Source organism: Hyla sarda, chromosome 2 (assembly GCF_029499605.1).
Source record: "Hyla sarda isolate aHylSar1 chromosome 2, aHylSar1.hap1, whole genome shotgun sequence".
NCBI classification, from domain to species: Eukaryota; Metazoa; Chordata; class Amphibia; order Anura; family Hylidae; genus Hyla; species Hyla sarda.
The window spans coordinates 308,658,419-308,684,149 of NC_079190.1; the positions used below are offsets into that span (position 1 = coordinate 308,658,419).

The 25,731-nt window shown below is 42.2% G+C and overlaps 1 protein-coding gene across 4 annotated transcripts in view; it reads right to left on the reverse strand.

Annotated features, from left to right (window-relative positions):
- Positions 1 to 25,731, reverse strand: part of DEF6 (DEF6 guanine nucleotide exchange factor) — a 336,873-nt gene that overhangs the window by 150,643 nt on the left and 160,499 nt on the right. For all 4 annotated transcript variants that reach the window (XM_056557667.1, XM_056557665.1, XM_056557663.1 and 1 more), the window contains one exon: positions 4,800 to 5,098. In XM_056557667.1, coding sequence (XP_056413642.1) covers positions 4,800 to 5,098 — 299 coding nt within the window. The remainder of the gene's footprint in view (positions 1 to 4,799; positions 5,099 to 25,731) is intronic.

Here is a 25,731-nt window from a genome sequence, read left to right on the forward strand (position 1 = left end):
ACAGGGCTCCAAAGTGCAACAGCTGGAGGCTCCGTTCTGGAAACGGTGGCGTACCAGACGTTTTTTCATTTTTATTGGGGAGGGGGGCTGTGTAGTTGTATGTGTATATGTAGTGTTTTTTACTTTTCATTTTATTTTTTGTTAGTGTAGTGTAGTGTTTTTAGGGTACAGTCGCACAGGCGGGGGTTCACAGTAGTTTCTCGCTGGCAGTTTGAGCAGCGGCAGAAAATTTTCCGCAGCTCAAACTTGCAGCCGGATACTTACTGTAATCCTCCGCCCATGTGAGTGTACCCTGTACGTTCACATTGGGGGGGGGGGGGGGGGGGAGAAACATCCAGCTGTTGCAAAACTACAACTCCCAGCATGTACGGTCTATAAGTGCATGCTGGGAGTTGTAGTTTTGCAACAGCTGGAGACACAGGTTGTGAAACACCGAGTTTGGTAACAAACTCAGTGTTTTGCAACCAGTGTGCCTTCAGCTGTTGCAAAAGCTACAACCCCCAGCATGTACGGACAGCGGAAGGGCATGCTGGGTCTTGTAGTTATGCAACAGCCGGAGGCATACTACATTGGCTGGGGATGCTGGGGATTGTAGTTATGCAACAGCTGGAGACACACTGGTTTGCTACTTAACTCAGTGTGCCTTCAGCTGTTGCAAAACTACAACTCTCAGCAGTCACCGACAGCCAACGGGCATGCTGGGAGTTGTAGTTATGCAACCAGCAGATGCACCACTACAACTCCCAGCATGCACTTTAGCTGATTGTGCAACCTGGGAGTTGTAGTTATACAACAGCTGAAGGTACACTTTTCCATAGAAAGAATGTGCCTCCAGCTGTTGCAAAACTATAAGTCCCAGCATGCCCATAAGGGCATGCTGGGAGTTGTGGTGGTCTGCCTCCTGCTGTTGCATAACTACAGCTCCCAGCATGCCCTTTTTGCATGCTGGGAGCTGTTGCTAAGCAACAGCAGGAGGCTGTCACTCACCTCCTGCTGCTGCTCCACGATGCCGCACAGGTCAGTCCCTCGCCGCCGCCGTCGCTCCTGGGGCCCCGATCCCAACAGGGACGCCGGGGATCGGGGTCCCCAGCACCCGGGGTCTTCTGCCCGCTCACGTCCTCCGGAAGAGGGGCGGAGCGGGAGTGACACCCGCAGCAGGCGCCCTGATCGGTTGGCAGGGAAACCGGCCGACGAATCAGGGTGATCGTGAGGTGGCACCAGTACCACCTCACCCCTGCTGGCTCTGGCTGTTCGGGGCCGTCTCTGACGGCCCCGATCAGCCAGTAATTCCGGGTCATCGGGTCACTGGAGACCCGATTGACCCGGAATCCGCCGCAGATCGCTGGACTGAATTGTCCAGCGATCTGTGGCAATCGCCGACATGGGGGGACATAATGACCCCCCTGGGCGATATGCCGGGATGCCTGCTGAACGATTTCAGCAGACATCCGGCCCCGGCTCCCCTCCGGCTAGCGGCGGGGGCCGGAAATGCTCAGGGTGTATCCATACGCCCTCGGTCCTTAAGGACTTGGAAACGGGGGCGTATGGATACGCACTATGTCCTTAAGGGGTTAAAGAACCTTGTCCCATTCAGGAGATCACAGGGGGACCCAGAACAAAATAACAATAAATGTGTATGTAGACGTATATACAGTCATGGCCGTAAATGTTGGCACCCCTGAAAATTTTCTAGAAAATTAAGTATTTCTCACAGAAAAGGATTGCAGTAACATGTTTTGCTATACACATGTTTATTCTCTTTGTGTGTATTGGAACTAAACCAAAAAGAGGAGGAAAAAATGGGATAGACAAAATTATTGACACCCTTAACTTAATATTTGGTGGCACACCCTCTGGAAAAAATAACTGAAAGCAGTGGCTTCCTATAACCATCAATAAGCTTCTTCCAACTCTCAGCCGGAATGTTGGACCACTCTTCCTTTTCAAACTGCTCCAGGTCTCTCTTATTGGAAGGGCGCCTTTCCCAACAGAAATTTTAAGATCTCTCCACAGGTGTTCAATGGGATTTAGATCTGGACTCATTGCTGGCCACTTCAGAACTCTCCAGCGCTTTGTTGCTATCCATTTCTGGGGGCTTTTTGATGTATGTTTGGGGTCATTTTCCTGCTGGAAGACCCGAGATCTCGGACGCAAACCAAGCTTTCTGACACTGGACTGTACAGTGCGACCCAAAATCCAATGGCAATCTTTAGATTTCAAGCAGTGCCAGAGGCAGGAAAATATCATTGAACACTGTAGGTACTGTGTTCTTTTCTTTATAGGCCTCATTCTGTTTTTGGTAAACAGTATAATGATGTGCTTTACCAGTGTGTCAGCAGTGAGGTCCTCCTCATTTAAATGTCGACGGATAGTTCACACTGACACTGATGCTTAGTGTTGAGCGGCATAGGCCATATTCGAATTCGCGAATATTCGCGAATATATGGACGAATATTCGCCATATATTCGCGAATATTCGCATATTCGTTATATTCTCGTTTTATTTTCGCATATGCGAATATTCGCGTATGCGAAAATTAGCATATGTGAAAATTAGCACATACAAAATTAACATACGCGAATATTCGCATATGCGGAAATTAGCATATGCTAATTTTCACATATGCGAATTTTCGCACGCCAGTCTCACACAGTAGTATTACAGCCTTCTTTACACCACACAAGCTGGAAGCAGAGAGGGGTGATCACTGTGATGTGTACTGTGAAGAAAAAAAAAAAAAATACGAATATTCGTAATTACGAATATATAGCGCTATATTCGCGAAATTCGCGAATTCGCGAATATGCGATATTCGCGAATAATATTCGAATTGCGAATATTCGCGAGCAACACTACTGATGCTCTCTGAACCTGCAGGACAGCTTAAATATCTTTGGAACATGTTTGGGTCTGCTTATCCATCATCCGGACTATCCTGCATTGACACCTTTTATAAATCTTTCCCTTTCGTTCACGCCAAGGAATATTGGCTACAGTGCCATGGGTTGCAAACTTCTCGATAATGTTGCGCACTGTGGTCAAAGGCAAATCTAGATCTCTGGAGATGGACTTGTAACTTTGAGATTGTTGATATTTTTCCACAGTTTTGGTTCTCAAGTCCTCAGACAGTTCTCTTCTCCTCTTTCTGTTGTCCATGCTTAGTGTGGCACACACAGACACACAATGCAAAAACTAAGTGAACTTATCTCCTTTTTATCTGCTTTCAGGTGTGATTTTTATATTGCCCACACCTGTTACTTGCCGCAAGTGAGTTTAAAGGAGCATCACATGCTTTGAACAATCTTATTTATCCACAATTTTGAAAGGGTGACAATAATTTGGTCCAGCCCATTTTTGGAGTTTGGTGTGACATTATGTCCAATTTGCGTTTTTTTCCTCCTTTTTTTGGTTTCATTTTAATACACACAGCGAGAATAAACATGTGTATAGCAAAACATGTGTTGCTGCAATCCTTTTCTGTGAGAAATACTTCATTTTCTAGTAAAATTTCAGGGGTGCCAACATTTACGGCCATGACTGTAATTCCTGTCTATGGTTGCCCACATGCGACCTTTTATTTGTAAAATGCACAATGTGTTATAACCCAAAATTGCACGTTTTATGTACCTTTCTTGATTATTTTTATTGGTTTAAATGGGCAATGGGTCTGATTCAAAAACATTTTATATGTTGTACATTTTGGCAATACATGAACCTTTGTAATATACTTCATAAGAATATTTTTAAAAACACCACTAGAACATAATCCTCTCCAACTGCAATATCATCTTTGTCAAAGCTTAAATGGGTACGGTCAGATGCTAAAACTTTTGATATGTTGTAAAACATGCAAAACCAATAGGTTTTGCAATTGCTTTCATTATAAAATTTTCAGTATTTCGTACTGAAAAAGCCAGTCAAACAACTGACCCCCCCCGCCTGCTTGGACACATACTAGTCCTGCTGTGTCCATGCGTCATCACCTACATCATGGACACACTTCCTTGCTTGACAGCAGTGATCCGCCCCCCTCCCACTGTCAGCTTGTGTCCCGCTACTGTCAGTGAGGACAAGCTGGGAGTTGTAGTTTTGTTAATGCTAGGGGAGATGTGAGCAGACAGCATACTAAGGGAGGGGGCGGAGACCTGCACAATGAGGCCACGCCCCCTTCCTTTGAGAGGAATTCAGACTAGTGAGATAAATTAAAAGTGTAAGTTAAAAAAAAATAAAGGTGCTAGACACATAAAAATTAGATATACATGGTCCGGATTAGGTATCGAGTGATATATTTTAAAAAAAAAGTTTTTTTTGTTGGATCTGACGGGTACGCTTAAAGCACAAGCAGGGACAAACTCCAGTTATGTGAGGGTGGGACTAGCACTCCTCTGTGGTCACCCCTATCCTATCAGGCTGCAGCATGAAAACAGAGAGGAGGGGTTACAGAGCACAGAGCCTGCAGTGATTGGAAAAAGAGACCCAGCACAGAAGAGTCATGGAGGTATATGAGTTATGCAGATGAGGACACACCGTTTGAAAGCACAGAATTACAAACCAAGTGAGCACCAGATAGAAGGTTTTTGTGACAGAAATATATATTTGCTAGATACATAAAAATTAAATGTACTTGATCAGAATGAAGTACTGAGTGACATAACATTATGGGTGTTTTTTGATGGAAATTACGTACTCTTGAAAAAGCTAATGGAAGTTGAGAAATGCTCCTAAAAGATTTGTGATTTATGCAATTTTATTTTTGGACAACATACTGGTTCACTGACTTCTTAGTTGCTCTACTCACCTCCTCTGCTTCTCGTAGCTGACCTGTCAGTAACTTCTGCATCTCTTCTTGTTGCTCCCGATGTTTAAGCTGCTCCTGTATCATGGCCTCCTCAGCTTTTTTTTGGGCTTCCCTCAGTTGCTCCAGTTCATTTTGCTGCCTTTCCTTTTCACTCTGAAGTTCTGCTAACCTCTGAAGCTCTTGCTCTCTTGTAATACGACTCTGTTTTCGGTGCTCACGCTGCTCACGGCGCCTACTCTGGAGTTCACGGTGTAAAGAGGCAGACCCTGACTGCTGCAGGCGGATAGCTGTCTGAATAGCTGAAATAAAATAGAGTTTTCATTATTGTACCTAATGCTGTTAATCTGCTACTATGATTGTATGTACAAAAGAATGGCACATAATTGGAAAATATAGTGGTGTAAAATATAGTGGTGTAAAAAATGTAATGCAACAATAATAGAAGTTATGGCTTCTTTTAACCCCTTAAGGACTCAGGGTTTTTCCGTTTTTGCACTTTCGTTTTTTCCTCCTTACCTTTTAAAAATCATAACCCTTTCAATTTTCCACCTAAAAATCCATATTATGTCTTATTTTTTGCGTCGCCAATTCTACTTTGCAGTGACATTAGTCATTTTACCCAAAAATGCACGGCGAAACGGAAAAAAAAATCATTGTGCGACAAAATCGAAAAAAAAACGCCATTTTGTAACTTTTGGGGGCTTTCGTTTCTACGCAGTGCATATTTCGGTAAAAATTACACCTTATCATTATTCTGTAGGTCCATACGGTTAAAATGATACCCTATTTATATAGGTTTAATTTTGTCGCACTTCTGGAAAAAATCATAACTACATGCAGAAAAATTTATACGTTTAAAAATGTCATCTTCTGACCCCTATAACTTTTTTATTTTTCCACGTATGGGGTGGTATGAGGACTCATTTTTTGCGCCGTGATCTGAAGTTTTTATCGGTATGATTTTTGTTTTGATCGGACTTTTTGATCACTTTTTATTCATTTTTTAATGATATAAAAAGTGACCAAAATACGCTTTTTTGGACTTTGGAATTTTTTGGCGCGTACGTCATTGACCGTACGGCTTAATTAATGATATATTTTTATAGTTCGGACATTTACGCACGCGGCGATACCACATATGTTTATTTTTTATTTTTTTTACACTGTTTTATTTTTTTATGGGAAAAGGGGGGTGATTCAAACTTTTATTAGGGAAGGGGTTAAATGACCTTTATTAACACTTTTTTTTTACATTTTTTTTGCAGTGTTATAGATCCCATAGGGACCTATAACACTGCACACACTGATCTCTAATGCTGATCACTGGCGTGCATTAACACGCCTGTGATCAGCATTATCGGCGCTTGACTGCTCCTGCCTGGATCTCAGGCATGGAGCAGTCATTCGTCGATCGGACACCGGTGAGGCAGGTAAGAGCCCTCCCGGTGTCCGATCAGCTGTTCGGGACGCCGCGATTTCACCGCGGCGGTCCCGAACAGCCCGACTGAGCAGCCGGGTCACTTTCACTTTCACTTTAGAAGCGGCGGTCAGCTTTGACCGCCGCTTCTAAAGGGTTAATACTGCACATCGCCGCGATCGGCGATGTGTGGTATTAGCCGCGGGTCCCGGCCGTTGATTAGCGCCGGGACCGACGCGATATGATGCGGGATCGCGGCGCGATCCCGCTTCATATCGCGGGAGCCGGCGCAGGACGTAAATATACGTCCTGCGTCGTTAAGGGGTTAAGCAAGTCACTGATTTTCTAAATGTAATTGCAATAGAAAAGTAACACATTTTGACAGAGCATATATAAATTAACTGAAGCGACTAGACAAGCTTGGCTCTTGTACATCTAGAAAACTCTCTTAACCCCTTAAATGAGCACTGGCAGATACAAAAACTTTTGCTATGTTGTAAAGTATGCAAAACCAATAGGCTTTGCATTTGCTTTCAATGGAAAATTTTCAGTATTTCATGCTGAAAAAGCCAGTCAAACAACTGCCCTCCCCCCCCTGCCTGCTTGGACACATACTAGTCCTGCTGTGTCCATGAGTCATCACCTACGTCATGGACACACTTTCTTGAATGACAGCTGTGAGCGCAGGGCTCACAGCTGGAGGAAAAATCGTCCCACTGTCAGCTTCTGTCCCGCTACTGTCAGTGAGGACAAGTTGGGAGTTGTAGTTTTGCTGATGCTAGGAGAGATGTGAGCAGACAGCATACTGAGGGAGGGGCGGAGACCTGCACAGTGAGGCCACACCCCCTCCCTTTGAGAGTAATTCAGACTAGTGAGCTAAATAAAAAGTGTAAGAAAAAAATAAATAAAGGTGCTAGACACAAAAACCCCTAATTTAGTCCTCAAATGCGCATGGCGCTCTCAGTTTGGAGCCCTATCGTATTTCAAGGAAACAGTTAAGGGCTACATATGGGGTATTTCCGTACTCGGGAGAAATTGCACTACAAATTTTGGGGGCTTTTTCTCCTTTTACCCCTTATGAAAAGGAAAAGTTGGGGGTTACACCAGCCTGTTAGTGTAAAAAAAAATAAAAAAATTTACACTAACATGCTGGTGTTGCCCCATACTTTTTATTTTCACAAGCAGTAAAAGGAAAAAAAAGAGCCCCAAAATTTGTAACGCAATTTCTCCTGAGTACGGAAATACCCTATATGTGGGCGTAAAATACTCTGCGGACGCACAACAAGGTACAGGAGTGAGAGAGCATTATGTACATTTGAGGCCTAAATTGGTGATTTGTGCAGGGGTGGCTGATTTTACAGCTGTTCTGACATAAACGCAAAAAAATAAATATCCACATTTTGGAAACTACACCCCTCACGGAACGTGACAAGGGGTATAGTGAGCCTTTGTAACCCCATTTCTTCTGAGTAAGAAAATACCCCATATGTGGATGTAAAGCGCTCTGCGGGCAAACTACAATGCTCAGAAGAGAAGGAGCGCCATTGGGATTTTGAAGTGAAAATTTGTCTGGAATTGAAGGCCACGTGTGTTTACAAAGCCCCCATAGAGCCAGAACAATGGACCCCCCACATGTGACCCCATTTTGGAAACTACACCCCTCACGTAATGTATTAAGGGGTGCAGTGAGCATTTATGCCCCACAGGTGTCTGACAGATTTTTGGAACAGTGGTCCGTGAAAATGAAAAATAAAATTTTTCATTTACACATCCGATTTTAATGAAAAGTCATCAAACACCTGTGGGATGTTAAGGCTAACTGGACCCCTTGTTACGTGCCTTGAGGGGTGCAGTTTCCAAAATGGTATGCCATGTGGGGTTTTCTGCTGTTCTGGTACCATAGGGGCTTTCTAAATGTGACATGCCCCCCAAAAACCATTTCAGCAAAATTCACTTTCCAAAACCACTACCATAAAGTAGAATATGTCACAAAAAAAAAAACAATCTTGGAATCAAATTTAGATGGAAGACCATCCGGCAAAACCATCAACTGCTACAGATGTGGTAAACTCGGACATGTCCAGCGAAACTGCAGATCCAGACTTCCTCCTAACTACCGAATGGATTCAGCCACTGTAAGGCCAATGATGTCACAAAACCGTCATAATATGGACCAACAACAATCTGGACCTCTCTCTGGACACGAAAACCACCTCAGGATGAATCAACAACAAAGACCCGACAACAGAATAACTCAAGAGAATCCAGCTAATTATGTCCCATATAGAGATTATGAAAAATCTGGATCTGGGATTTACTCCTTAACCCCTTAACGACCACAGACGTAAATGTACGTCCTGGTTTGGCGGGACTTCCCGCACCAGGACATACATTTATGTCCTGTGTATGACCGCGAGCACCCTTCCGATGCTCGCTGACATACACAAGGACGTACATGTAAATGTCATACATGGCAGGTTCCGGCTGCAAGCAGCAGCCGGGGACCCGCCCGTAATGGCCCACATCCACGATCGCACGGATGTCCACCATTAACCCCTCAGATGCCGTGATCAATACAGACGGCATCTGCGGAATTGCGGTACTTTGATTGGATTATCGGATCGCCCGCAGCGCTGCCGCGGCGATCCGATCATCTGTAATGGCAGCCGGAGGTCCCCTCACCTGTCTCCTGGAGTTTTCTGCTCTGGTCTGAGATCGAGCAGAAGATCACCAATAGGATCACCATAGGACTGAGCAGTGCTGAGTCCTATGCATAGCACTGCACAGTATTAGCAATCAAAGGATTGCTATAGATAGTCCCCTATGGGGACATAAAAAGTGTTAAAAAAAATATTTCAAAAATGTAAAAATTAAAAGTAAAAAAAGAGTGAAAAATCCCCTCCCCCAATAAAAATGAAAATTGTCCGTATTTCCCATTTTATCCCCAAAAAGCGTAAAAATGTTTTTTAATAAACATATTTGGTATCGCCGCGTGCGTAAATGTCCGAACTATCAAAATATAATGTTAGAGATCCCATATGGTGAATGGCGTAAACGTAAAGAATAAAAAAAAAATCCAAAAATGCTGCTTTTTTGTCACATTTTATTTAAAAAAATTTATAAAAAATTATCTAAAAGTTTTATATAAACAAATGTGGTATCTAAAAAAAAGTACAGATGACGGCGCAAAAAAATTGCCTTCATACTGCCCTATATATGGAAAAATGAAAAAGATATAGGTGGTCAAAATAGGGCGATTTTAGATTACTTATTTTGTACAAAAAGTTTTAGATTTTTTTTAAGCGGTACAAAAATATAAAAGTATCTAGCCATGGGTATCATTTTAATCGTATTGACCCACAGAATAAAGAACACATGTCATTTTTACCGTAAATTGTACAGTGTGAAAACAAACCCCTCCAAAATGTGCAAAATTTTGGTTTTCATTTAAATTTCCTCCCTAAAATTTTTTTTTTGAGTTCGCTGTACATTTTATGGTAAAATGAGAGGTTTCATTACAAACTAAAATTGGCCATGCAAAAAACAAGCCCCTATATGGGTCTGTAGATGGAAATATAAAAGAGTTATGGATTTTAGAAGGCGAGGAGGAAAAAACAAAAACGCAAAAATAAAATTGGCCTGGTCCTTAAGGTGAAAATGGGCTTGGTCATTAAGGGGTTAAACTCGAAGCCACCAATAAATATAAGGATGATGGGATGCACCTTGAATTATCCTAACCATTCACACCTTAAGAACTTTGTGTTCTGCAAGCCTCTCCACTGATGGTCATGAAAATCCCAACAAAGACTATGCCCGATATCTATCTACAACAAATTCTTGACTGTGTCTGGTCCGAAGGCCTAGATGATATTGGACTCTTTGCCTGTTCCGCCTGTTAAGGTCTTCTTAAAACCCGGAGCCAAGATACCTAGAGTACCCCAGTATCCACTCAAAACAAATCAAGAGACTTCTCTTTCTGAACAAATCGCAACTCTTCTCAAGAATGGAGCCTTAACCAAATGTGTTTCCCCAGCAAACACTCCTTTGTTTCCAGTAAAGAAGAAGACACCAAAAGGACAACCTGAGAAGTTCCGCATGGTACATGACCTTCCTGCCATTTATGCTGCCACAGTTCTGGATACTCCCATTGTTCCCAACCCACATACTCTGCTCAGCTCGATTCCACCAGATGGCAAGTTTTTTTTTACTGTTCTGGACTTGGCCAATGCTTTCTTCAGCGTTCCTTTGCATCCAGACTGCCAATACTTCTTTGCTTTAATTCCCAAGGAGGACAATACACCTGGACACGCTTGCCACAGGGGGGCTCAAAACTCCCCCAGTCACTTTCCTCAAGCCTTATCCACCTGTCTGCATCCATGGTTATGTGCCCATCCTAATGTGACTTTACTTCAATATGTGGATGACCTTCTACTCTGTACCACATCGCAAGATGAGTGTGCCACCACTTCAGTTGATCTACTATCTTTCCTTGCCTCAATCTATTGCAAGATGTCCCTTGAATAATTTCAATGGGCATAAGAAAAGTTGTCTTCTAGGAAATTAGATTACAAAGTTCTAGTGTTATGCAAAATAACCTCCCTTGTGCCTTGGTGACACCCATAGGGGAGTGCAAAAACTCCACAAATAGAAATTTTATACTGAAAAAATTTGAGTACCTCTTGAGAAAGGGAAAACGAAAAGATCGTAGGGGTCAGGGCGCTGTTTTTTATTCCCACATGGGTAAGGCTACATTTAGTCCGCATTGTAGTGCTAATTACAGCTAATTAAGCAAAAAAAAAAAAAAATGAATCACTATGTTTAATATGCTTCATAGCATAATTGCATGATGTCGGCCATTTTGCGTATAATCAAAGTAGGCCACATTTTTGAAGTTTCATTTCCCAGTGCCAGTCTGGGAGTAGAATACTTCTTATCTCTTGATTTTTATGGTTATGTAGATAAGGGGTCTGGTTACACTCTCTAGACGACACCACTACCATACATCCAAGGGGGAGAAGGGGGGGTTGAGATAAGAAAATAACTATGTCTCATCCGAATATATATATAAGGTAATCCATAGGACACATGATATTGTAAGACACATGATATTGTAATATACTGTTGGTATTGTAAAGGACATCAGTATATATCTATTATCTTATATATGATTCTCATAGGAGCATTGCTCAATGTTTAGATAGACGTTGAGAATGAGTCTTTGTATAGGGCCAGTGAAGGGCATTGTAACGAACAATCAATTACCAAGACTGGACATACAGGGAGATGCGCATGTGTGAAAGAGTCCTACATCAAACTCTTATCTCTCTTCAATACATTTAAATGTCTAATTGGAGACTCTATGTCTATGAGAATCCAGGTGTTTGATTACTTATAGATGTCAAAAGTAATTCCTGTTTGATAATCTAGTGCTCAATATTTCAAGTGTGGAATGTTGGTTTAAGACCAATTATTGACAGGTTAACCCTTAATGGTAATGATGCTAATTGCTTATGTAATAGCACCCCCTAGTGGATGGCTAGGTGACATTACAACACAGGAAAGGCATTATGGGTGATGTGCTCAATGCATTCTGGGTAGTGTAGTGATGTCATAGTCATTACCATATGTACACGCCCAGCCTACATTCTTTGGGGAATTCCAATTTAGGAGGGTGTGTCTAACTAATTAAAAAGTCTGGTAAACCAGATGTTGGGTATACAGAGCTGATACTGAAGTCTGAACTGAACTGAACTGCTCTAACTGAGATAACAAAGACAAAGGAAAGAGGTCCATAAGATGGATGCCAGGGAAGCCATGTGAGATCCCAGATGCCGGACTGATTACATGGTACCGACCCAATGGCTGTCCCTGACGATGAGATGGACCCTTCAGTGTTCCTCAGAGCAGAAGTAAGGTTCTTACAAAGTTTTGGTAAGAGACACAAAAATGGTATTCCATTTAATTAAGATTAATTGGGAAAATATGGATGGAATTAAATTAATTTAATAAAATAATTAATTATCTCGATATTGAGATTATAGTTTTAGGATATTGTGAGACTTCATTCTATCTGCAGAAGAATCAAGACTCATAATATATCAAAGCATTAAATAATTGCTTATACATATTGATAGAATTCCTACTTGCCAAGCTAAGTGTTATAAATATATTTTCCCACACAGGAAACTTGTTTCAAGTTCTTCCTCCTAAAATATAGAGCAAGATCATATATCTCTGCTATTTGTCCTAATGTCTTACCATGATAATGTATACAAAAATAGTCCAGAATGGGGGAAAGTATATTATAGTTCTTCCATGTAGATATTCTTAGATGGATTTCCCCAATCATGGAGATTTGTAGTGGTTAGAAGGGGGCGGGGAGTGTATTGAGCATTCCATATTGATGTCTATGATTTAGATATTGCCCATCTTAATATCATGAGGTTCCTCTGAATAGAGTGATATGTAACCTTTTTCTTATATGATATTTCTAACCTAGTAGATTTGTTTTATTGTAACAAGTTACTTACTACTCACATGCATTGTTCTACTAAATGTAGTCAATTAACAATCTTGTACTGTTTACTAATATCTAATGGATATTCATTTGCATATATCATTGTGTTTATTACTCATTCATGTTTATAATTTTATAACCAATAAATCTGCATACTTTATAATACCTGTGTATTATTTGTATGTTGCAAAACTACATCTTTTAAGCGTTAATGTCATCCCTTCATACAAAGAACTTGTTGATATCTGAGGAAATAGTCGGCTCAGATGTGAATTGTATTGATTAGCTTTGTCTGCAATTCACCAGGTCATAATTTTGATATTTTTAATAATTTTTAATTTTTCATAATTAATAATTTTTATGACCATAATTCATAATTCATAATTGAGTTATTACTGCACGACAGCATTGATACTATTATGCACTGTCTGCGCATTTATCTGCATCTACTCTGCACCTTATAGCATGTGATTATTTGTATCTCATGTCGTATGGTATGGTTTTGGTATTACTGGTTAATGACTCAATATATGTCACATGTATGGATTATCTATAATGGTAGATGTCCGCAAATAAATTTATGCACCCTGTAAGGTACAACCAATAATATAAAATATGTGGCAGACATCATAATTACTACATATATGTGAGATATGTTGCATTTCGACAGTGTGTTATAAACGTATAACAACCAGCTTTGTCCCAATTTTTGTATTTGATACCCATTATGTTACAATCCATTTCTGCACTTTGTGTTTTTTAAAGAAAACAATGTTCAATAAAGATTTGTACTTTATATTTAAAAGGTGTTGTTTGAACTATAATTTTTCAGTATAAAACTTCCTAGGACATTGTATCTCTCAAGGTGCTAAACACCTCATGGAAGACAGGAAGCAAGCCATACAAGAGATTCCTGTACCTACAACTGTCAATCAACTACAGGCCTTTCTTGGTATGATCACTTACTGCCGACAATGGATTCCTGATGCCTCAGCACTGATGCAACCTCTGTATGATGCCATTCCAACTATGACTCAGAAGCAACTACTTTCATGGCTTTCATGGGAAGCCATACAGTGTTTGAACCACCAAAAAGACCTAATCATGTTTGCTCCTGCACTTGGCATCCCGAACAATGAACTGCCGTTTTTTCTGTTTATCTCTGAAACAAAGGGCCATGCCTCTGGAGTCGTTGCACAAAAATATGGAGACAAATTGAGACCTTTGGGATACTACTCATGCAGACTAGATCCTGTTGCACAAACTGCACCCACCTCACCTTGAACTGTGATAGCTGCTAAAGACCTTTGGACAAGACTTTGGACATCATTCTTGGACATTCCATCATTATCCTCGCTCCGCATGATCTGAAAGCTATTTTGACACAATGCCAAAGAAATCTACTTTCTCTACAAAGACAAGTGTGACTTCAGTGCTCTCTATTACTACTGGATAATGTCCCCCTTCAGAGATGCACAGTCCTCAATCCAGCTACCCTGCTTCCTCTCTTGAGGGGGGATGAGGAAGAAAAACAAATTGAACAAAATGATGGAGACCTTGGTGACCCTAAGCACAATTGTTTAGAGGTTATAGCAATGGAGACATCACATACACCAATGGTCCAAGAAACACTATCCACAGACTGGTCCAGATATGCTGATGAAAGTGGCAACTTCCACACAGGATACTCAGTGGTTAGCCCATTCGAAGTTCTGCGAGCAAGACTACTCCCTTCCCGGGTTTCAGCACAAGAGGCGGAACTTATTGCCCTAAATGAAGCCTACTGCATCTCGGAAGGACCAACCGCCAATATCTACACGGACTCTGCCTATGGGCATAGAGTGGCGCTGGACTTCGGATTAAAATGGGCCCTAAGGGGGTACATGACTGCAAATGGAACCCCTATAAAGAACTTTGAAGCTGTCAGGATCCTGATTGAAGCCTTAAAACTGCCTAAGCACGTGGCAATCATCAAAGTCAAAGCGCATGGAGGATTGGACTCTAAAGAAGCCGAAAGGAATTTCTTGGCAGACCAGGCAGCTAAAGAAACTGCCATACTGCCCCTTGCTTGAGAGGAATCAAGGGTATACGTGGTGAAAAGAAGACAGAAGAAGGGATCAGAAGAACCAGAAGAGGAAAAGAAAAATCCCGGACTCAAGACACTGAAACAGTTCCAGACTCAAGTCTTGAACAAGGGAAAGAGAAAATGGGAGAAAATGGGAGCTGAACTCAATGAATCGGCCTATGAAGAAAAGCAAACAAGATTTGTCTTCCCCAAGCCCTTTAATGGGCTCATGGAGCTACCCAAAGAGGAAAAAAACAAATGATCACTTCTATCAACAAAATCTACCTTGCAACAGGAATAACAACACCAGTTGAACAATATGTCAAGGGATGTGACATTTGCAACACCTGCAACCCTGGAAGAAAGAAGTTACTCCGAAGAAACACTTGGCCAAACCTTGTTACCCATTTCAGCGGATCTAGATTGACCACATGAAATTGCCCAAAAGTGGAAAGTTTGAATGCATGCTAATAGCAGTGGACATTTTCTCAGGATGACCAGAAGCCTACCTAGTCACTAATATCACTGCAAAAACTACTGTAAAGAAACTACTAACGGAACTGGTATGCAGATTTGGAGTCCCTGAAGTAATTGTAAAGCGACCAAGGACCGGCTTTCATTGCGGATATCACAAGAGAACTTTGGAGAATGGTGGGAGCAGACCTTGGACTCCATACTCCATATCATCCCCAGAGCAGTGGAAAAGTTGAAAGACTGAATGGGACCCAAAAGGACAAAATCCTAAAAGCCAGTAAAGAACTGTTCCTTCCATAGCCAGAAGTGCTGCCCATAGCCCTGTCCTCACAATCTGCCCTGTACTCACAATAAGTCACAATCTGCAGCCCGGAAAATTTGTCCTCGTGAAAAGACACGTGAGGGGGCCGCTGGAACCTAGATTTGAAGGTCCTAATCAGGTTCTACTGACACCTCTGATTTCGGTGAAAATGAACCCACTGCAAGAGGGTTCCTACACCATGTTCCTGATACATATCCTTTTCCGTGTAAGTGGAGTACAAACCCAGCAACTCAATCCGACTCCACCACACTACTGGGCTGACTTGACAATGACCAAAGAGATGTATCCCACATTTTGATAACTCTTCCAGTGTCCAAGTGACTACCTTTAGATTTGACTACAGTGAATTGTCCCGAGGTTCCAAAACAATGTCTTATGTATGGGGATGACAATTCAATATATACCTGTGTGACGGATGACCACTGGGGGAACAACTGTGACTATTGGAGAGCAGTGGGATAGAACACATGGACTGACTGGGACTATAGACCACAGAGTGCCAATAGGAGAAACGACAATACCGACCAATCTCTACTATGGAGAATGACAATTGTATGTTGCGTAGTCCCCTGTGTAAAAAAAAAACACAATAATCTCCACTGTAGAGGCCGCATTTCAAAGAGGGACAATGTACTATTTCAGCTTATCTGAACCAAATTGATACATCAGACTCAAGCATGACCGAGTGAATTCCCCCCATGAGAACAACTATCCTGTATGCCAATGGTGCAATTGCAAACCCAGCAGAGTAGGGTGAACATAGAAGTCCCAGATAAAGGACAAGTCTGAGTACAAAAGGGGTGGTTCCCCAGGAGCCGCTCATCTCAAATCAGTGAAGCATCCCATACCCGTTTTTTATTTTTCTCCGCCTGAACCTGGGACTATTAGGCAGAACGCACCATAGGGAAAAATGGAAGGAAACAAAGTTTAGGGGGGAATTGTTGGGTCTATAATGTTCTGATATATTGATTGCTATATCTATACTCATAAGCCTTTGCTAAAATGCTATATGCTATTGCTAAATATTGCTTTCCTTAATTCAAAACATTTCAGCTACTCTTTGCTCATAATCAAGACTAGAACCTTGAGATGGAGACTATGGCTACAAGAAGTCTAAACATTGGGCTTTGTGGAAAGATGGAGAAATCTCAAGCTAGAGGGCATGCAACATAAAAGACTTATGCAACGTCACGCTCAAATGACCAATCAGCATACAGAACGATGCATAGTTTTACCCTTCCCCTTTTTGTCAGATTGTAGAAAACTAATGTGATTTCCAGATAATAAACAGAACTCCCTGGAGTCCGTACTGAGGAGGGGACTCATACCAGCCTGGCCTGGTGTGAATTTTCTTACGTCGACACTCGACAAAATAGTACAGCGGTAGTCACTCACAGATTACATTATTGAATCACAGAAACCACCCCATACTCATGAAGAGCCCTATACAGATTAGCAAGAGAAAGTAAAGGACGGGAGAGTGTGAGAAAAACATCATCAGCAAACAAGCAAATCTTGAATTGCCTATCATGCCAGTGTTGTCCGGGTCTCTCCTAATCATGGCGGCTAAAGGCTCAATGAATAGGACAAAGACCAAGGGAGACAGCGGACACCCCTGATGAGTACCGTTCAGCAGGGGGAAGGTTGGGGAGGGAACATGGGGAAGTTTAAGAGATGTAGTAGGGGAGGAGTAAAGACCCCACAGCGCAGTTAAGAAATTGCCCGAAATACCACATTTCTGAAGAGTGGCAAAAAGAAATCGCCACCCAAGTGTATCAAATGCGTCCAAGCTAAGGAATAGTGCCTGATCAGACCTCCGATTGACCAAGTCAACGAGAGCTATTACCCTCCTGGTGTTGTCACCGCCTTGGCGGCAAGGGATAAACCGAACCTGATCCTTATGGACAAGAGATGGGAGAAAGGAGCAAAGTCTAACCGACAACACCTTAGAAAACAATTTTAGATCTGAATTAAGAAGGGGTATGGGTCAATAACTGGAGCAATCATGCAGATCCTTACCGGGCTTAGGTATCAAGGTAATTAGGGAGTGCAAAAAGGACTACGGGATCACCTCCCGCCAATTAAAGAATTGAAAAGAGCGACAAGCTTAGGTACAAGAATAGAGGAAAAAGTCTTATGGTATAAGTACGTAAAGCCATCAGGGCCCGGGGAGGAACCAGCAGGTAGGGATTTGGGAACCTATGAGAGTTCCTCCCCAGTGATAGGTGCATTGAGAGCTGCCCGATCGGTCTCTGACAAGACAGGCAGGCCGCAACTGGAGAGATAAAAGTCAAGAACTGCTGCTCGCTCCACTGGGTCAGAAAGAAGCTGAGAAGGAAGGGAGTAAAGATTTGTGTAGTAGTCAACAAAGAGGTTGTTATCAGAAATATCAGCAGGATGATAGTGGAGAACACCAGAAGAGTCCTTCAAAGCAGAGGGGGATTGGGCCACCGCTCGGTCACGCAGGCGCCTGGCCAACATAGTGTGTGCTTTATTACCTTTTTCATAAAAATGTTGCCTAGCAAACAACAGTTGCCATTCCACCCTATGAAGAGCCAGGTCGCCCAACTGTGCTCAAGCAGCCACCAAGCACCTTAGAGTCGATAGAGAAGGAGCAGATAGCAAGAGAGCCTCCAAACGAGTAATCTCCATGCGGAGCTTCCGGGAGCGAGTCATGGTGTCACGCTTAAGTCTTGAACCCAGGGCAATACAGTGTCCCCGCACTACAGACTTATGAGCTTCCCAGAGGACAGCCTGAGAAGAGACCGAACCCTTGTTAGTAGCAAAATACTCGTGAGACACTGTTGTATCAACTCCCGGGAAGGCAACAACTTAAGAAGGGAAGAAGAGAGGAGGGGGAAGAAGAGAAGTAGAGGAGAATAGGGCAGTGGTCAGACCAAGAGAAGAGGCGGAAAGCATGCGGACTATGGGGAGGTTGCCAAAATAATAGTCAATGCGCGTGTGCAGTTTGTGGGGATGGGAATAAAAGCCAAATAAACTGTTCGTCGGGGGGTTTATTCACCACAAATCATACAATGAGGAGGCCCTTATAACCTGTCAAAAAATGGTGGCCAAGCGCAATTGGGCGAGGTTAGGAGGAGCAGCAGAGAGGGCATGGCGATCCAAAGAAGGAGAAAAGATAAGGTTAAAGTCTTCCCCCAACAACCAGGCAGAGGAGGACTATTTGTGGAGCCTAGCGAGGACCCTGCGCAAAAATGGGATCTGAGAGGTGTAAGAGGCATAAATATTACAAAGTAAGAGCGGAACCCCACCTAAGACCCCCTCCCCACCACATAATGCCCCTCGGGATCCAGAAAGGAGGAAGAGACTTGTAATGGACAGGACCTAGACACCAAGATAGCAACCCCATCCATTTTCCTATTAGAGACAGCAGAATAGGCTTGTGGAAAGAGATGGTGGAGAAATTGAAAGGATCCAGAATGGTCAAAGTGTGTCTCCTGGAGAAAAACTATGTCAGCACGTAGAGCTACCAGCTCCCTCTGGAGCAGATGCCTTTTAGAGGGGGAGTTCAGCCCCTTAACATTCAAGGAATAGAAATGGTGGATAAAATCCATAAAACAGGAAATCCCATGCGACACTTAACTCCTAGGACAGATGCAGGCAGCAGTCCATGTGGTAGGTAATGGATTCTTTATTATGCAACTTTAGGTTTCAAGCTCGTGTTGAGCTCTTCGTCAGGCATATGGTACAAAGTATTAAAACAAGTGATTTAAAAGCCCGGGGCAGGAACATCTTCCGGGTCACAAGGTCATGACAATTAAATAAATAATGAACTCATATGTTTAAAACTTAATAAAATTTAACAAAGGCTGTGTGAATGAATAGACTGGAGTAGTGTTACATTCGCTAGAGTGTAACTGCTGGCGAATGTAAACACTCCCATACTTGTGCGTATGTGATGACGCATCCAGACCTGTCAAGCTGCACTCACCCTGACAGCAGTGAGTTCCGTCATCAGCGCAGAAAGCCTGATGTGGCTGAGTGCTCTGATCGACAGACTTGGACTGCGATGTGAATGCAATCACAAAGACACGGGGAACACCGTAAGTTTAGCTAGGACCTGTATGGTGTAAATGCCGGCATCGCCGTGATGCGTTCCTTGTCAGCGATGTGTCAATGTATTGTATTGTGAGTACAGCATGTTGGTACAGTAATATATATATATATATATATATATATATATATATATATATATATGGTGTATGAAAATTAATACATAGGGGTAGGGCCTAGAAGGTGATGTTTAATTATGAAATAGTGTTATTACAATGAATAGTGAATAGTGTTATTACAATGGGATGTTCAAATATAAAGAAAGTACTATGTAAACTGTGTAATGTAGCTGTGGGATATGTAATGTAACTGTATCAGACTGAGCAAAATGTATCAGGTGTATTGATAGCTGAGTGTTGTAGCTAATAGCAATGGATGTAAAATAAATGTAACTAAATGAAACTAAACCTAAAGGTACAAGGTACAAGAATATTTATTTGGATATATAATCAGAAAACAGTGTGGAGAGAGAGATGCAGGGCCCTTGCACTCCTCTCCTAAACACAATACAAATAATTAAGATAATAAAATAGTGCAAACAAAATACAATTGTGAATGATGCCACAAAAATAGTCCAATAAGTATGGTATGGCTTAGTTTTTGAGTGAGAATGGTATAAAGTCTTAATGGTAGAACTACAATTTGCAACCTCTGGAGCTACATGAAAATAGCCCACTGTTACATAGTTACATAGTTGGTATGGTTGAAAAAAGACATACCTCCATCAAGTTCAACCAGGTAATTGAAGGGTAGGGGTGTGGCGCGATATTGGGGAAGGGATGGGATTTTATATTTCTTCATAAGCATTAATGTTGTTTTGTTCCAGGAATGTATCTAACCCTGTTTTAAAGCTGTTAATTTTTCCTGCTGTGACCAGTTCCTGAGGTAACAATGCTTTATAAAGGGGGAGTATTATGTCCCTGTCCCTCGAGTCCATGCCTCTTTTTATACATGACAATATCCTGCTGGCTTTGGAAGCAGCAGCCTGACATTGCATGCTATTCTGAAGTCTGTGATCTACAAGTACACCCAGATCCTTCTCTACCAGTGACTCTGCCAGTTTAATCCCCCCTAAGACATACGACGCATGCAGATTATTAGTACCCAGATGCATTACTTTACATTTATCCACATTGAACCTCATTTGCCAAGTGGATGCCCAGACACTTAGTCTATCCAAGTCATCTTGTAACTTATGCACATCCTCTATAGACTGTACCATGCTACAAAGCTTGGTGTCATCTGCAAAGATAGAAACAGAGCTGTCAATGCCATCCTCTATATCATTGATAAGTAAATTAAACAACAGCGGGCCCAGTGCTGAACCTTGGGGTACACCACTAATAACCAGGGACCAATCAGAGTACGAATCATTGACCACCACTCTCTGGGTACGATCCATGAGCCAGTGTTCAATCCAGTTACAAACTAATGTTTCCAAACCCAAAGACCTTAACTTACCTGTCAGACGTCTATGAGGGACAGTATCAAACGCTTTAGCAAAATCCAGAAACACTATATCCACAGCCATTCCTCTGTCAAGGCTTCTACTCACTTCTTCATAAAAGCAAATTAGATTGGTTTGACAACTTCTATCCTTAGTAAACCCATGCTGGCTATCACTTACAATACAATTATCCCCTATGTATTCCTGTATGTAATCCCTTATAAGTCCTTCAAACAATTTACCCACAATGCACGTTAAACTTACCGGTCTATAGTTTCCTGGGGAAGACCTAGAGCCCTTTTTGAAGATTGGCACCACATTTGCCTTGCGCCAGTCCCTTGGCACAATACCAGACACTAGTGAATCTCTAAATATCATGAACAGGGGTACAGATATTACTGAACTTAGTTCCATCTGGCCCTGGAGATTTGCTTAGGTACTTAACTTACCATGTACCATTTCTACATTAAGCCAATTCAGTACATTACATGATGTGTTACCAGCACTGACCTGTCCAATGTCAGCTCCTTCTTCCTTAGTATATACAGAACTAAAGAACCCATTCAGTAGCTCTGCTTTCTCTTTATCGCCTGTGACAACCTCCCCATTATCATTATTAAGGGGTCCTACATGCTCTGTCCTTGTTTTTTTTTTGCATTTATATATCTAAAAAAAATATTTAGGATTAGTTTTGCTTTCTTTGGCCACCTGTCTCTTATTTTGAATTTTTGCTGTTTTTATTACTTTTTTTTTTACAGATTTTTATTAAGCTCCTTGTACTGTTTAAATGTTATAGTTGAACCATCAGATTTGTATTTTTTGAAAGCTATTTTTTTGTTGTCTATTGCTCTTTTAACATCATTTGTCAGCCATGTAGGATTTAGTTTTAATCGTTTATATTTGTTCCCCTTTGGTATATATTTAGCTGTACAGTTATTTAGAGTTGATTTAAAGATGTCCCATTTACCTTCTGTATCAGTATTTGACAACACCTCCCCCCAGTCTATGTCCTGTAGTGCAGCTCTCAGCCCAGGGAAGTTTGCCTTTTTAAAGTTATATGTTTTTGCCTTCCCCGCCTGTCTTTGTTTTCTACATTTTAAGTCAAAAGTAACTATATTGTGGTCGCTATTACCAAGGTTTTCCCGCACAGTTACATTACCAACCAGCTCTGCGTTGTTGGAAATGATCAGATCCAACAAGGCATCACTTCTTGTTGGGTCCTCCACAAACTGGCCCATAAAATTATCCTGCAATAAATTTAGGAATTGTCGCCCCTTTGTAGTTTTAGCCAACCCCGGACCCCAATCTATATCTGGATAGTTAAAATCTCCCATTATTACCAGAGTGTCGCACGGCACTAGTATTGTTAGAGTGTCGCATGGCAGCGGTAGATAAGTGGAAAAATAGAACTAATAAATCCTCCAATGTATTAACTAGGTTCAATGGTGGTGCAGTAGTACTTCCCCTTATAGTGACACGGTGGTCACACAAGTCAAACAGGGGAAAGTGCCAAGGAATATGCAGGGCGGCTTGGCGGCCACGGACTAAGAAGTCCGGCTCGGCGTCCGCGATCTAGTTAATAAGCCTTACGGTACTATGTACCGCTTACCCGACCATAGAGGGGCTGGGGTCTCTGGTGTCCTGGTAGCTGCGGCTGAGTGGATTCTAGTGGCAAGGTCCGTCTCCCAACAGACCTGTCACCGGCTACGCTCGCTGCTTCCAAGGATAATTCACCGGTTTCCCTTCCTCGTGGTGGTGTCAGCCTGCGTGATGGGATGTCAGCATTGATGGAGGCAGGATAGTTGTAGGAAGGTTGATTGGCTGACAGCGATGTAGTTCTTTCAGAAGGTAGATGATGTGTGTCTGTGGCAGTAAGATCAGACGCGTTTCGGACCTCCGTGGTCCATCCTCAGTGATCATGGAGGGTTGGCAAAAGTCTGGATTTAAATCCAAACTTAGGCAATTGGTAAAAACAGGAATGGTACCTTGGACTGGATGAGTGTTGGAAAGGTATATGGAAAATCTGGGTTGGACTGTAAATGGAATGTTGTATGTTTGTGTAGTTTATGTCAGTGTAGGTATATGTACATTGCTACTTGAATGTCAGAAAAAAGGTATGTTTGGAAGAATCAGATGTTGTAGAAGGATCGAAATTTGATTGAGAGGGAGAGCAACCAGTATTAACAAAAGTGGAAGGTATGGAAAATATTGGGATAATTAAATAAATAAATAGTTAAAGGTATCGGAAAGGGACTAGGGTAGGTGGCCTCTAAAAAATTTATAAAAAAAAAAAAATGTATAAAGAACAACCATTTTTATCAATAAATGTATGAAAAATTTTAAAATCAAAATGGATAAAATGAATGAATATAAGATGATAAAGGTTACATATAGGTATAACAATGAATAAAAAAGTTGTGTAAGTAATAGTAAAAAAGAAAGAGTGTAAGAATAGTGTAGAAATATGGATATAATAAATAGAAATGAAGGTAAAAATGTGATAAAAATAAAATAGATATAAAAATAGGTGTAAAAATAGCTGTAAAATAGATTTACCGTATTTATCGGCGTATAACACGCACTTTTTAGGCTAAAATTTTTAGCCTAAAGTCTGTGTGCGTGTTATACGCCGATACACCCCCAGGAAAGGCAGGGGGAGAGAGGCCGTCGCTGCCCGCTTCTCTCCCCCTGCCTTTCCTGGGGTCTAGAGCGCTGCTGTCGGCCCTTTTCACCCCCTGGTTATCGGCGCCGCTGCCCGTTCTGTCCCCCTGACTATCGGTGCCGGCGCCGATAGCCAGGGAGAGAGAAGCGGCGCCGACAGCCAGGGGGAGAGAAGGGGCAGCGGCACCCATTGCCGGCGCCGCTGCCCCGTTGCCTCCCCCCATCCCCGGTGGCATAATTACCTGAGTCCGGTCCGCGCTGCTCCAGGCCTCCGTCGTGCGTCCCCGGCGTCATTGCTATGCGCTGAACGGCGCGGCGCATGACGTCAGAGCACCGCGCCGTGCATAGCAACGACGCTGGGGACGCACGATGGAGGCCTGGAGCAGTGCGGACCGGACTCAGGTAATTATGCCACCGGGGATGGGGGGAGGCAACGGGGCAGCGGCGCCGGCAATGGGTGCCGCTGCCCCTTCTCTCCCCCTGGCTGTCGGCGCCGCTTCTCTCCCCCTGGCTATCGGTGCCGGCAATGGGGCGCGGGCACCGATAGTCAGGGGGACAGAACGGGCAGCGGCGCCAATAACCAGGGGGTGAAAAGGGCCGACAGCAGCGCTCTAGACCCCAGGAAAGGCAGGGGGAGAGAAGCGGGCAGCGACGGCCTCTCTCCCCCTGCCTTTCCTGGGGATGTATCGGGGTATACACGCGCACACACGCACCCTCATTTTATCATGGATATTTGGGTAAAAAACTTTTTTTACCCAAATATCCTTGGTAAAATGAGGGTGCGTGTTATAGGCCGGTGCGTGGTATAGAAATGGTAGAAATTAATACAAATTAATACAAATTTAATCAAATTTATGTAAAAATTTATATAAAAATTATTATAAAAATTAGTATAGAAATTAGTATAGAAATAAAAAAAAAAAAAATAATAGATATAAAAATAAAATTAAAATTAATAGTTAAAAATTTGGTGTTGAAAATAGATTTTGGAAACATTATGTAAGGAAGCCAAAGATTTCTAGTTCTGCATTCAGCCCATATGGGGCACGTGTCTGGAACTCATAAATGTTCCTGCTCTCGATTCTAGACATTTTTGCGATGTGATTTCCACAGCGCCAATCTTTTTTCACGGACTGGATTGCTGAAAAGGTAAGGCACGATGGGTCTTGGTTATGGTGGTCTTTGAAGAGGGATGATAAAGAGTGGTTGGGATAGCCAATTTTAATGTTGTGAATATGTTCTTTTATTCTGGTTTTCAGCTTCCTCTTGGTGAGTCCTATATATTGTTTCTTACATGGGCAGGTGACGATGTAAATCACCGATGTGCTGTCACAGGTAAGTAGTTCTTCGATTTCATGTTTATGTGAGTTGGTGGTGGAGATTATGGACTCTGTCTTCTTTTTAAATTTTGTCTGTCTACAGTTACTACATTTGCCACATCTGAAGAAGCCTTTCAAGGAGAGCCATGTTTGTGAAATTTTTGGGTCTTTTGGATTGGGTTATTTTGTGGTAGGAGCTATTTTAATTCCGAGGTTTGGTGCCCTTGTGTAGATAATCTTGGCTCTTTCAGTTAATAAGGGGGCCAGGACTTTATCTTGTTTTAACAGTGGCCAATGTTTGTTAATGATCCATTTTATCTTTTTGAATTGTTCATTGAATGGTAGTATGATCTTCATGGTTTGTTCCTCTGTTTGGCCAGTTGTTTCTTTCCGGTTTTCAAAGTATGTCTTCCTATCTTGGATCCAGATTTTTTCAAGGGCTTCTGTGACTACATGTTCTGGATAGTTCTTTTGTAGAAAATCTTTAGATAATGATTTAGCTTCTTCTTCAAATACCTCATTTCTCGTGCAATTGCATTTAAGTCTCCTAAATTGACCCAGGGGCACATTAATAAGCCACCTTGGAAGGTGACAATTTTCGAATAAGATGAAAGAATTTCTTGCGGTTGGCTTCCT